General features: G+C 40.0%; 1 protein-coding gene across 3 annotated transcripts in view; it reads right to left on the minus strand.

Annotated features, from left to right (window-relative positions):
- The window catches only part of LOC114632352 (solute carrier organic anion transporter family member 1B2-like), a 63,108-nt gene that overhangs the window by 14,817 nt on the left and 34,050 nt on the right, over positions 1-14,241 (minus strand). For all 3 annotated transcript variants that reach the window (XM_028780889.1, XM_028780890.1, XM_028780891.1), the window contains 4 exons: positions 11,657-11,899; positions 7,750-7,914; positions 1,172-1,367; positions 150-321 (listed from right to left, as the gene is read on the minus strand). In XM_028780889.1, the coding sequence (XP_028636722.1) occupies positions 150-321; positions 1,172-1,367; positions 7,750-7,914; positions 11,657-11,899 (776 nt within the window). The remainder of the gene's footprint in view (positions 1-149; positions 322-1,171; positions 1,368-7,749; positions 7,915-11,656; positions 11,900-14,241) is intronic.

A 14,241-nucleotide genomic window follows, 5' to 3' on the forward strand; every position in this document is an offset into this window, starting at 1 on the left:
CCCAGTGTTAACAAATATGGATCATATAGGAACTTATTTTTGTATCTTTGACTGGAGACCTTAGTTCTATAAAGATGTGATGAGTAAGTGTGAAATTGAATGTGAAGTTACAAGCAAGGAGAGATGAGAAAATGAAAACTGATACTCACTGTATTATTCAGCTTCTTATCAACACGAAACGACTTGCATCCCGCCAGACAAGGTGAAATGTAAGTCACTCCATTTTCCCCACAGATGGGTTCCCATTGATTTTTATCACAACTGCAGTCTGAGTTGCAATAAGAAAGTGGTACATCTATGTGAGAGTCCACTGGGTTCATTCTGGAGATACATGGTAGATAGACACAGGGCAGAGAGAGACAGACATGGAGGGAAAAGGAAGCATGGAATGAAGGGAAGGGAGGAAAGGGGAGAAGAGGGAAGGGACAGAAAAAGAAGAAAAATCAGAAAACGCCGATACTAAAAAGAACTGATTAGAGATCTGTGTCTGTTACTGGTGTGAGAGCCTAGTGAAATTTCTAGCTATAGCTAGGAGATGATAAGGGGTCTGCACAGCCTTAGGAAAGTGAAGTGCCAGGAATTCTTTCTATTATGTAGTAAGAATAGAAAAGTAAAGGAACATTACACCTGGGGTATCAGGGTGTCTAATTACATTGGTGAGTAGCAGGGTCAGTTCACAGAGAATGAAAATCATGTTTGTAATGAGGAACTAGTCTCCTGCACAGGTACTTGTTTACATGAATGCAAGAAAAACCTTTTTCAGCTATGGCTAAGAAAGTTCCCTACACTCACAAGAGACTAAGAGTTTAGGACATCAAAACTTCAAATTTAAGTCAGGAGGATCAGTGAGGTAATGCCCAGGCCTTGCTGGTTATAAAAGCTGTATGTCTGTCCAGGGGGGCCAAAGGTATCCATGACCTAGCTCCTATTGCACGTTGTGAATACTCTAAAAATAACACGATCATCAACACCCAGTTTTTCTTTAAATGAGAAATAAAAACTGCTCTTGGGAGATCTTAAACAGTGATTTTTTGGGGGGGAATTTATAAATTGTGATCCTTTCTAACTGAACATTTAGTAGAAACTATTTTCAGCCTACTGTTCTCTCACAGAGGATTCTGATTGGAGTTAACACATCATTAATTCTGTTGATAAAATAATATATACAAACCCATCATAGGTCAAGGTTAGGCCAGCAAATGACTTGTTTTCACAGATTAGAGGAAAATACAACAGATGAAACACATAGGCCATTGAGGAAGTGAAAAATGCAAACTTGGCGATTCCAACCAGGGTCAGTTTGAATTTTTTAATAATGTATCCTCCTAAAAACGTTCCAGTTGCCATAGTAGGTAAGGTTATAATCCCTAGAAATAAGAGAAAAACATTGTAATTAAGTAAGAAAGACTTCTCTGATGTCTTTTAATATGAAATATGCTGTGTCTACATAAACCCTTCAATTGTGATGCTTCTAAATTAGAAATGAATGGCCAGAATGGAAATGGAAGACCATGCTCTATGTGGAAATGACAAAAACAATATCTCTTGCCAAAAAGGAGTGCCGCTTTTCCTAGTAACATATGTCTGACATTGCCTTTGAATGGATAAATTTTATGAGGGACACCTGACACCAGAAAATAATGACAATGTAACAAGCCTTCCAGTCTAAAACCTTTTTCTTTTTTTTACATTTAGGATGATTTCATTTTTATTTATGTGTATGTATGTGTGTATCTGCATCAATGGGGTGTATGTGGGTGCAGCTTTCCAGGGGAAATCCTCTGAAGTGCACCACCTATCAGATCCAAAGGGATCTCTAATCTGCCAAACTACAAAAGACAATCCCAACAGCCAGAAAAGGCCTCAACCTGGATTATAGGAAGATTTCTGGTGATTAGATAAAAGTCTGTACTTGTTAGAAACTTGCAGCTCCTCTCTACCAAAGGAGCCATTTCCTTTATCAATGGCAGAAAGAACAAATGATGATCTGTGTTGGGAGCCAAGTCCTAGCAGAAAGTGGCTGTCATTTTTGCAGCCATCTAGAGCCATATACCCTGACAAGAGACTTTTCAACAGCCCACAACAGCTGAGCACACTCTGATAAACATCTTGTTTTTCTCACATATCTTGTTCTGCTGTTTAGTGCCCCCAGCTGCAAGGTGCATGTGGTATCCACACTGCAAGGAAGATGACATAATGCCTTCAGCTGTGTTCCCCTGCTTGTCCATGAGGGCAAGGCATGTGGTAAAGCGTATAAATACCCAGGATTTCCTTTCAATAAATGAGACTAAATCAGACCCTCTGTCTTGTCTCCATTTTCTTGCCCTTCCATCCTCACTCTCTCTCTCTCTCTCTTGCTAGACCCTGACCCACAGACTGTAACAACAGCTCAAGCATAGTGGCCCCCAAACGTGAGGCAAAATGGACCATTACATAGTGACACCCAATGTGAGGCTCCAGTATGCAGGATACAGTAAAAGACACCATGGGAATTGGAAGTGTGCATCCGCAGTCCTGCACTGGAGAACCTGTTGACTGATGGAGCTGGTTTGAGTTTGGTGCTCAGCACGAGGCAGCAAGAATGAGAGACCCAGTGAGGGATGTTACTGGAAGAAGAGTTTGCTGAAAATTCAGAAGTGAAACAAAGGTGATCACAATAGGAAACTGCTGCATCAAGACCAGTAAGTCATAGTAATGATAATGGGGTAAGAAAGAAGTCAACCTGAACTCAACTCTCTGTTTTTGTTTTGTTGTTTGCTGTTCATGTGTATCAATTGTCTGCTTTTGTTTCATTGTTTGAATGCTGTGTTTCATGTTCAAAAGAAAAAGAAATGCATAGGATCCAAAATACTGTCTGGCTGTAGAAGACACCCTGGGGTGTTTGTCCACGCCCCCAGAACCCAGAGACCTAACATGCAGTCCCACCTCCATTTAACCTGCAAGCTAGGTCATGTAAGGGACAGGTAGAGGGTGTTACTAACAGACCTCTGCCTGAAGATTTACATGTTAATGAATTACCTAAAGGCCGGGGGCGTAGATAACTAAGTTTTCATCTCCCTAGCCCCTTTTCTTTCCCCCGCTCTCCAATATAAGGGGCCTCCTCCTGGCATTTTGTGGGAGAGCACTTCATCCAGATATATCATCATGGCCAATAAGACTTCCATGTCTTCGATTCCACGTGTCTCCTGGAACTTTGGACTCTCTTGTATAAGTGGGAAACTCGCCCGCAGGAAAAAACTCTCCCGTGCTCCCTGCTGCAGCTGTCCACAGGGCTCCCAAGCAGCAGCGGCCCTTGCACCTTGGTGGGCTGCCTCTATCCCTACTCCAGGGACTCCCTCCCTGGCTACCAGGTTACACTGGATGTCTGCAACCCTGTTCCTGGGACCCTGCCATCACCGAGGCATGTGGGCAAGGCCGAACAGCTGCCCCTAGAGCGTGCGACTTCTTTCCCTTCACCTGCAGTTCATGGGCAGCTCGAGCCTCTGAGTCCCATGGACCACCTACTCGGCTGCTGATCCAGGGAGTGCCACCACAGCGAGATGCAGAAGGCCCAACCTGACCCACTCCCGGTGCAAGTTTTAAACCACAAAATACGACCAAAGGATGATGACAATTTGTCAGAGCCAGATTGTGCCTACCTAGAGGAAGAGGCAGCCAACTATTATGACCCTGAATGGTCCTCTTCCCAAAGGCCCTCTCCCTATGCTCTGCCACCTCTAGATGCTCCCAACTATGAGGATGGTGGTTGTAGACCACAGAAAGGAGTTAGAGGACAAAATTTCTCTCCTAATACAACAAATTTCTCTTCTTAAACAACAAATAGAGTTAGAGGAAGAGTATCAGGACTTAACTAATCAGCTACAAAAATTAAAGACAGGGAAGAGTTCTCGAGAGGACAAGGAAAATCACCCAGGTCCTCGAGTTCCTCAAACCAGAGTCCAAAGTCAGCCCTGTCCTCTAGGTTTAGTTCAGCCACAGATCAGCCAGAGGAGGGAGGCTTTCCCTGTACCAGAGACCAGAGATGATCAAGGGGTTGCTTGGAGACATCATATAGGGTTTAATTTTCAAATCATTAAAGAATTAAAAAATGAAGTGTCACAATATGGCGTGACTGCTCCTTTTACTCTTGTAATCTTAGAGTCTGCCACAGAGGCTGACTCCTGGGGATTGGAACACTTTAGTGAGAGCAGTTCTTAGCAGAGGTGACCATCTTATTTGGAAATCAGAGTATTATGAGAATTGTAGAGACAACTAGGAGAAACATTCAGGCAGGCAATGGTTGGTCCTTTGATGCCTTAGTAGGAGAAGGGCAATTTACTTCTAGTGATAACAGAAGCAATGTGACCCAGGCTTATTCGCTGAAATTCAAAATGCAGCCATGAAGGCTTGGTGTAAACTCCAGGTAAAGGGAGACACTGGCACATCTTTGACAGCAGTCAGACAAGGATCTGATGAACAATTTTCTGATGTTGTTCATCGATTAATGACAAAAGTAGGGAGGATTTTTGGTAATGCAGATGCAGGTGTAGATTATGTGAAACAGCTTGCATATGAAAATGCCAATCCTGCCTGCCAAGCAGCCAGTAGATCCTACAGGAAAAAGACAGACCTTACTGGGTATATCAGACTCTGTTCTGACATAGGGCCCTCTTACCAACAGGGCTTAGCTATGATGGCTGCCATGCAAGGACAATTAGTAAGAGATTTTTTGACAAGTAGAGACAAAAAGGCCTGTTTTAAATGTGGCAAGCCTGGACACTTTGCAAGAGACTGCAAGACAGAAAATGAGTTAACCCAGAGATAGCCTAGAGAACAGCCTGAGCAATGCCCATGTTGCAAATGTGGAAAGCATTGGGCTAATGAATGTAGGTCCAAGACAGATGCACAAGGAAACACCCTTTCCCATAATCAGGAAAATGGGAACGGGGGCCAGCCCCAGGCCCCGAACAAACACAAGCCAAAACAGGCTTATGGGGTGGTCAGTTTCATACCAGCAAACAGCAACCCCTTTAAGAACTTAGTCGAGCAATACCAGGAAGTGCAGGACTAGACCTCAGTTCTGTCACCCACACAGTATTAACCCCAGAAATGAGACGTGAGGCCTTACCTACCGAAGTGTTTGGACTGCTCTATCCAAATGTGTTTGGCCTAATAGTGGGAAGAAGTAGTGCTACTATGCAGCGACTACAAATTTTTCCTGGAGTTATAGACAATGATTATCAAGATGAGATTAAGGTAATGGCCAAGGCAATACGTAATATAGTCACCATTCTTACAGGAAGGAGGATAGGTGAACTCTTGTTACTTCCATTGTTTCCTACTAATCACAAATATAAGAGTCCTAACTAAGAGAGGGGATCAAGGCTTTGGTTCCTCTGGTGTTTACTGGGTACAACCTACAGTTAAACAAAAATCTATGATGACAATATGGCTTGATGGAAAGGCTTTCCAAGGCTTGATTGATACAGGGCCTGATGTGACTATTATCAAACAAAGTGATTGCTTCAACACCTTGCCTCCGACCCCAACCTTAACCAATCTAAGGGATATTGGCCAAAGTCAAAACCTACAAGAAAGCTCTAAGGTGCTGATGTAGAAAGATAAAGAAGAAAATACAGGAAATATACAGCCTTATCTCATCTCAGGCCTTCCCATTAATCTCTGGGACTGAGATCTGTTATCCCCAGTTGGGATTGATTATGTACAGCCCTAATGAAGTCTGAAGGAAAATCTGCTGCAGCTAGATTTTGTCATCCTGATACCAAAAAGAATTTTGCAACAGTTCTCTGGAAAGGCCCATTAACTGGAACCTGGAATGGGCCAGATCCAGTGCTTATCTGGAGATGAGGTTTTGTCTGCATATATTCCCAAACAGCAGATGCAGCGCGCTGGCTGCTAGAGAAACTGATCAAACAAAAATAGACAATAATAACAAATCCAGTGTGGAAAAACCCCCTGAGAAGCATATTTTTTCTTTGTAGGAAACATGAAGATGCTTCATAATTGCCTTCAAACTGGAACAGATCAACCAGCATACCTGACTTGGGAAGTTCACAATGCAGAAGGAGACATCACCACCCACACTTCTGGGGTGGCTCTATTGGATTCTTGGTTCCCTGGCTTATGATTTAGTGGGGGTACATTGTTTAGACACAGGAGAAAACCCATTACCACAGTTACTATAGTTGTTTTGGGGGGTTGAGATTGACTGGGGCAGGGACGGGGGTTTCCTTACTTGTTTTGTTAAGATCAAAGCTATGGTCAGTTCGATACTTCTATAGATTTAGAAAGAATGGAATCTGCTATAACGCATTTTTAAATTCATTATCCTTCTTAGCTGAAGTAGTGCTACAGAATAGAGTGTTTCAACAGAAGGAGTTGTGTGCTACCCTTAAAAAAGAGTGTTGCTTTTATACCAACCATTCAGGCATTGTTGAATCTCTTGTCTCTTAGGTTCATGCTGTTCAACAGACTGATGGCTTTCGTATGACAACAGATAGGCGCTATTAAAATGAAGTCCAAACAGGTCTGTTATTACAGGCTGGAAGTAGGGGACTCTAAAACCTCTGTCATGAAGACTGACAAGGATTAACCCCTAACTTATGTGCTAAGCTGGATAGTCAATGATGGGTAAGAGAACACCTCAAGACACTACCCCATAACTGGGAGGCCTCACCATTCTAAGACAGGAGCTCAACCAATGGCTGTTGAGTATCCAGAGATGGGAAAGGGAGGCTGGGATCCTTTGTTCCAACCTAAGATATGCACAGTTTCCGTAAGTTTTCAGAGCCTTCCCTTTTGAAAAAAAAATTTTTTAAAGAGGGATCTGTTGGGAGCCAAGTCCTAACAGAAAGCAGCTATAAGTTTTGCAGCCATCTAGAGCCATATACCCTGACAAGAGACTTGTTTTCAACAGCCCACAACATCTGAGCACACTCTGATAAACATCTTGGTTTTCTCACATATCTTATTTTGCTGTTTAGTGACCCCAGCTACAAGGTGCATGTGGTATCCATGCTGCAAGGCACATGACATAGTGCCTTTAACTGTGTTCCCCTGCTTGTCCATGAGGAAAAGGCACGTGGTAAAGCATATAAATACTCAGGATTTCCTTTCAATAAATGAGACTTGATCAGACCCTTTATCTTGTCTCCATTCTTTGCGTCTCTTGCCCCTCCATCCCCACTCTCTCTCTTGCTAGACCCTGACCTGCAAACTGGAACAGCAGCTTGGGCCATTACATAATAGCCCCAAACATGGGGCAGAATGGGCCATTACAGACCAGTTTGTCTATTAGCATACCAGAGCTCATGCTGGCCTCCCAGCTCCTTCTGCATCACAGATACTGTTACACATTGCAAAGTTCAAGCTTGCCTTAGCCTTTGTCACCTCTCCATAAACCCCAGCTCACCCCCATCACCCTACTATTTTGATATATTCTCACCCATTATTTCCTTTCTTTTCTTTTTTTTCTTTTTAATGCTGGCCCTCATTTCTCTCACTGTGTTTTCTCTATTCTTTATTCCCTGGAAGTTTTACCTCTCTCAAAGATAGCCCTGGCTAGATCCTGGCTGCTAGCCATATTGAGTCTGCTTCTTTCTCTTTATGCTCAGGATCCTTCAATATGTGTCTAGTCATTCTGTCACTAATATCGACAATAAAAACCTTTCCCTTAACCAAACCATGGAGCAGGCATTTCCTCAGTTTATACATCATCTGTAAAGCAAATTATTAAACAATCTGTCTTACCTAACAGAAAATTCACCTGGGATGCTGTCTGGCCAAACTGCTGCTCTGCAAATTTGAACATGTAAGTAAAGGAGCCAATAAGGCTGCTGATATGCAGCAATGTCAGTATCAAGAATATAATATATAGGTCGTTGGTAAGGATGCTTTTCAGAGACCGTAGAAAGCCTTGAAATAACAAGAGTGAAGAAAACATTATTGTACAATTTAAACATTCCTTACATCCTAATCTTCTACTTATATGTATGAGTTTAAATTATACAAATACATAGAACAGAGAGTGATCTGAAATCTTGCTATAAGCAGATTCATGAACACTTTTATTCAATCATTTCCATAATTATATTATGTATTTGGTCATTTGGGCTCATAATTATTATTTTTGTCTGCTCTGTTTTGTTACTTGCTTTGTTCAGTGGATACTTGGCAGTTCTTCCCAATCTTAGTTTTAAATACCTTTCAATCCACTTACCTGTTTATTCAGCAAATACTCGGTTTAAACCGATATCAGGAAATATGCTGAAACATGAAACATGGATTCTGTATGTGATGTTTCCTATTATTGGCATTTAGTAATGTGATTCTTATGTTAACTAAGCAGTTTGCTAAGCAAAATTTTAAATAATTGATCACCACAGAATGAAGAACACTGATGTTCAAAAATAATAAGCATGAATTTATATTTGTGGAGGCAGCTTTTCTATAAAACACTGCCTCTGCAAATATGTCAGCACGTAAGCCATCTGCCTAAAACATTGCTCCAGCAAATACAACTAAGTTGAGTTACCTGCCTAAAATACTGCCCCAGTGAATACTGTGGCACTAAAGGAAAATACCTGAAACACTGCCTCACCAAACCTGGCAACACTGAAGCCATCTGCTTTAGGATAAAACACTAACAAGTAGGTCACATTAACACAAGAGTACTAACAAAATCATCTCTGCATTCCAAGTGCTGAGACTTGAGCCATGTACCACTATACCTGACTGGAAATTCCTTGATACAAACAACAACAAAAAATTTGTTTGTCTGTATGTGTGTGCATCCATGTATGTGGTTGTCCTTGGAGGTCAGAAAAGGGAATTGGATCCTCCAGGCCTGGAATTACAGAGAATTATGAACCACCATGGAGGTTTCTGGAAGGTAAGTTGGGTCCTCTGCAAGAGCAGCAAGTGCTCTTATAATCACTGATCTGTCTCTCCAGTGCACTAACAAGTTCTTTGTAATATCTAGGCTAAGGTTCAAAACCTTGGTGCTCTAGAACCCTTGCCTAGTATGCAAAATGCTATGGGTTGAATACCCATAACAGTATAAAAACAAAACAATACCATGGTTTCTGATCTCTAACTACTCATTGTTGAGGAACCAATCAAACCCTGTTATTAGGCACTGCCCAGTTTCCACAGAAAAAAAAAAAAAAAAAAAAAGCAGTGATGTTATCTTTTCATGGCCAATATCAATATGCTAATCTTGTTGAAAACTGAACTATCCTCAATTATAAACCAAACAATATAGTTATCTCCAGCACAGAAATGTCCTTGGGTTGGGGTGATGGAGTGAAGAAGGTAATCAAATGAAGAAATGAAAGAAGAGGAATGTATTGGGCTACATCTGAGAACTTGTCCTTTGATTTCAAAGTAAGCCTGAAAAGGTTGTCAAAGGGTTATGTTTTGTTTCAGTTACTTGTTGTGAAATAGTACCTTGACAAAACCAGCTCAAGAAAGAAATGGTGTATTGTGGCTCTCAGTTTAAGGACACACAGCATCCCTATATGGAAGTCATGATAATGACAGAGGTAGCTGGTCATACAGCATCCAGAGTCAAGAAGCAGAGAGGAATGAGTACTCAGCTTGTTCTCTCCTTTTTATTTAGTTTAAAAACCCCAGCAGATGAAAGGTGTTACCCACATTGAGTTGGGATCTCCCTATTTCAGTTAACATAATGTCAACAATTCCTCACAGACATGCTCAAAGGCTTGCCTTCTGAGTGATTCTGGAATCTATTAAATTGGAAATAAACACAAACCATCATAAATTATTGCACTGATTTAGTTTTTGGTGGTGGTGTTTTGAGACAGGTCTTACATTGGTCTCATTGTCCAGAGTAGCCTTCAACTCATGGTCCCCAGAACCATTATAATTGCGATTAATTTGGTTTTTGCTATTTCATCAATTCATTCTGATGCCCCATTCCAATTTTAAATTAAAATCACAGGTTAGAATTCAAATGAGTAGCTTTCATTATAGCATTGCCATCAGTCTGTTTCAATATACTTAGTTCTTATTTACTCCCTTCCCCCCTGCAACATTCCTCCTTGCAACATGAAAATTATTATCAACACCTCACTGTCTCAATTAATTTTCTGTACTTATTGCTTAATCACATTGTTGACCATAGCTTCTCTTTGGTTCTGCACGGAACCTCAGAATTTATATTCAAAAGTAATGATACCACTAAACAGGAAATGCTACTTAAATTATGGCCACCAACTACTTTGACTACTATGAGTTTTTCACTCACTTTTGAATGTTTTCACAGGTAATTTTTTTACAATTACCAGGAAAAAAAATCTTACTCTAAGTTCCCAGAAAGAAACCTTTCTGGGAATTTGTTTCTGTTTAATCCAGGTGTCCATCTAAGAATAGGCAATTTTAACATGAGTTATGTATGCTTATCAGTAGCAAGGAACTCACTGGATTGAATCATAGCTTCTTGGAAGAAGACAAGCACCTCACAAACAGTGGTTAATATCATTTGTAAATGAATGAATGAATGAATGAATAAATGATTTTAACTCTTAAAACTATCATTGATGCTCTATACTAAACTTTGAAATATGGAGGCTGTGTATATAATTCAGTTGTAGAATGTACAACCAGTATGTGCATAGCCCTGGACTTTGATCCCTAATACCACCAAAATTAAAATATTTGAAAGAAATATATTCCTTCTTTTTTACAATAAATATAATTTTATGAGATGTCTTATTTCTTTTATTATTTGATATGTGTATGCATTATATATGAGTGCACATGAGGTGTGTGTGTGTGTGTGTGTGTGTGTGTACACTTGCACAGAGTTGAGCATGACAGTTGTCTGGCAATTGCTCACAGAGTCCAAAGGAGGACAATGAGTGACAGTTCTCTGTAACTTCCCACCTAATTCCTTTGAGACAAAAGCTTTCAGTGATCTAGAATGATCCTCGATCTTGGATTATGACCTAGGAACCCATTACATTCTCAGGCACATCAAGCCACACGTTGCGCTATACATGGATGCTGGTGGTTCTCATGCTTATACAGAAACTTTCCCAGCATTGAGTCATCACCCTAGCCATGTGCTTCTCCATACTAAAAGCAAGAAATGTAATTCTATTTTTTGTACACAATCATGCAACGTAGTACCTGGAAAGAGAATGTCTTCTGTAAGCTCATGTATGAATACTTGGCTTATAGTTGGTGGTCTCATTGAAACAGGTGTCACTGAGGGTAGACTCTCAGGTTTCCAAAGCCTAAGCCATTCCCAGTTAACAATTCCACCCCCTTCTATTTCTCTGTGCCTCATGCTTGTGTATCAAGGTCTAAGTTGTCAGCTACTGCCCTACAAAATGCCTGACTGTCTGCTGTGTTTTTCTTTGTCATCATGTTTCATAGACTCTAACCATTTCTAAATGTGAGTTGCCAAAAGTAATGATTTCCTTGATAAGTTGCCTCTGTCATGGTGTCTCTTAATGGCAATAGAAAAGTAAATAAGACAGGAAATATCATATTTAATAGGAAATATAGACTGAGTTAAGAAAAGTTTGGTATGGAAAAAAGTTAAATAGATAAGTTGGACATACTGTTTTGAAATATTCTCAGTTTTAAGTGGGATTAACATGTGCATATTGATTGACTATGGAATCCTTACCAGTCATGTTGGCAGGAGCTTGTTTCTCTTGCTTTGTTAAATTAGTCATGTGATTCTTTTCTTCATCTGTTTTGAGTACATAAAGAGATGATGAATATTTTCTTTCCTTCTGTGACCTCTTTGGAATTTTGGGTAGAAAAAAGAAGGGTATGGAAGAAATAATGCATAATAGTCCATTCACAATGAAGCTGAGCCACCAGGCACCAACCCAACGAGCGTCCTGAGGAGTTATTCGGATACTGCCTGGAATGAATAATTAGAACAGGACTTTCAGAAATCATCCTGAAACTCAATGTTGGTAAGACTGCTGGCCTCCATAGATAAAGAAACCAAACTATAGTTTATACATCCTAAAATGCAAATTTGTTGCTAGTGTTTGTCAACTTAGAAGTAGGGAATGGGTTAATCATTTGATGACATCTTACAACTTCCATTGTCAAGAACCAGCCATATATATTACATATAGACTCTATTGCAACTGTAGAATTATCAATAATATATATTCAACAAATAATAATATTAGATTTGGGGCTTTTAGTGTGGATAAACCAAGTCTAGGAAGATGACTCAGTGCCCAGAAAAAGTTTCCATATATGTATCGGGACCTGGGATAAAAATCACCAACATCTACATAAAGAACAAGGTGTGGCTAGAAATGTCTGAGAATTTCTTGGTCTCCTAGATCATGAGATTTCAAGATGGCTTGAAAACCAAGGCAAGGCATGAGCATTCACTATCATCTGAAAATGGCTGTTGGTACCTGCTCCTGAGGTCAGTATAGCACCAGAAGGAAGGTTAACATTGTTTCTAAAAATGGGCGAGCACCAATCTGTCTCTTTTAGTTGCTGGATATACAGCCCTATTGATTGCAGACAATGGAAGAGCTGAGGAAGGAACACAGTGAATGTCTGAGTTTAAGAGAAACCCAGAAAAGATGAATTTCAACCTGAGGAATTTGTTGCCCTTCTTATTTCAACTGTATTTCTTCTGAATTGAGAAGAGGAATGATATATTAATGCCAGCTCTCAAAACACACTCCTGTGAATGATGAATGATAGTTCACAATCATTAAATGATGAGGAACTACCTAAAGATATCAGAACTCGTGAAAGCTGAGTGATGAATTGTTGGAAACCCTGGACAGTCCTGTGGCTAATTAGAACACAGTAGCAAAAACACAGAGAAAAACTTTTTCAGTAGTTGATTCACTGAATAACTCGGCCTAGCACTCAGAAAAGACATGACTCCAATTCTTCTCAAAATCTTCCTAAGTAGTCATAAAAAGACACACTCAGACTCACTGAACAGGGTTAGCACTATCCTAGCACTGACACTAGATGTACAACAGTTTTCTTGATAATAGATATGATCACTAGACATACAATAGTATTGTTGATAACAGATGTGATCTGACTTTTGTTTTGAAATTTTTAAATATAACATTATAGCAAAACTCACCTTTCTATAGTACTAAGGAGCTATATGGAGACAAAGTTATGAAAATTTTGTTACTTTTAGTACAGCAAGAGTTAGCTAAGGATCCAAAAACATCCAATTTATTGTAGTAATTGCTGAATAAGAGAAGATGCAAAAGGTCTGAAAATCCACTTTTAGCCACCTAATTCCCAAGAATTCTAATACAATACAGATAGTTATTTCTAAATACAGCAAAATATTTTCCAGCTACAACTCTCTATGAGTTTTGAAAACAAGGGTGAACTTGGAAGTGAATGAGACGGGGTTTGTGTAAGGATTTGTACAGAACATGATTGGAGGCATGTGCCTTCTCATGCCCAACTTGATGTCAACTCTACTTTGGAAATAACTTTGAAGCCACTGAGTCCTGATGAGATAGAAAAACAGATTTGTTTATACACCAACTACTTATATATTGAAACAGATTTCCTCCTATGGCATCTAAAGAGATCATCATGCATTTGGCGGCCTCTGCTTCAGCAGGGAGTCAGTGAAGTGTGGCATCTCAGAAGAAGAGAACATGTTGGATGACAGTATAAGAATGATGCTAATGGAAAGAGAAGGAGAACTCCTCACTAGATGTTCATATCTGTGAGATGAAAGGATCTTTTGAGAGTCACACCACCAATAGTCATGCTTACTGCAGAGAGTATCAATGACAGAAAAGTGGGAGAGAGGAAAGGAAGTCAAATTATAAAGATAAATGTGATCACAGAAAACATTATGTCTACTTCTGAAGACCCTGGCTGCCACACTGAGCTCTGATCTGAAATCACTGTAAGTTTGTAAGCACTAGTAAGAGTTCTGTATTAAAAATATTTTGGAAGCATTGAGAAAGAGTGAGGCAGGGGCTGTTGTCAGATTATGTGAAAGAAAGTTATATAATGATTAAGTCAATTATACAATGAAGGTTAAGATATTCATAAAGAAAAAGACTAGAGAAAACAATACAAGTTTTTAGAGTTATGCCGTGGGCCCTGCATTTGCCATGTTGAGTGCTAAGAAGTCATTTAGATATCTAAAAATAGAAAAAGTGAAAACAATGAGCCACTGAAAACAGATGACCTCTGAGAAGTGGATTGGAAGGGGAAAATGAAATGTCCTCTAAA

Source organism: Grammomys surdaster, unplaced genomic scaffold (genome assembly GCF_004785775.1).
Source record: "Grammomys surdaster isolate TR1022 unplaced genomic scaffold, NIH_TR_1.0 373, whole genome shotgun sequence".
Lineage (NCBI taxonomy): Eukaryota > Metazoa > Chordata > Mammalia > Rodentia > Muridae > Grammomys > Grammomys surdaster.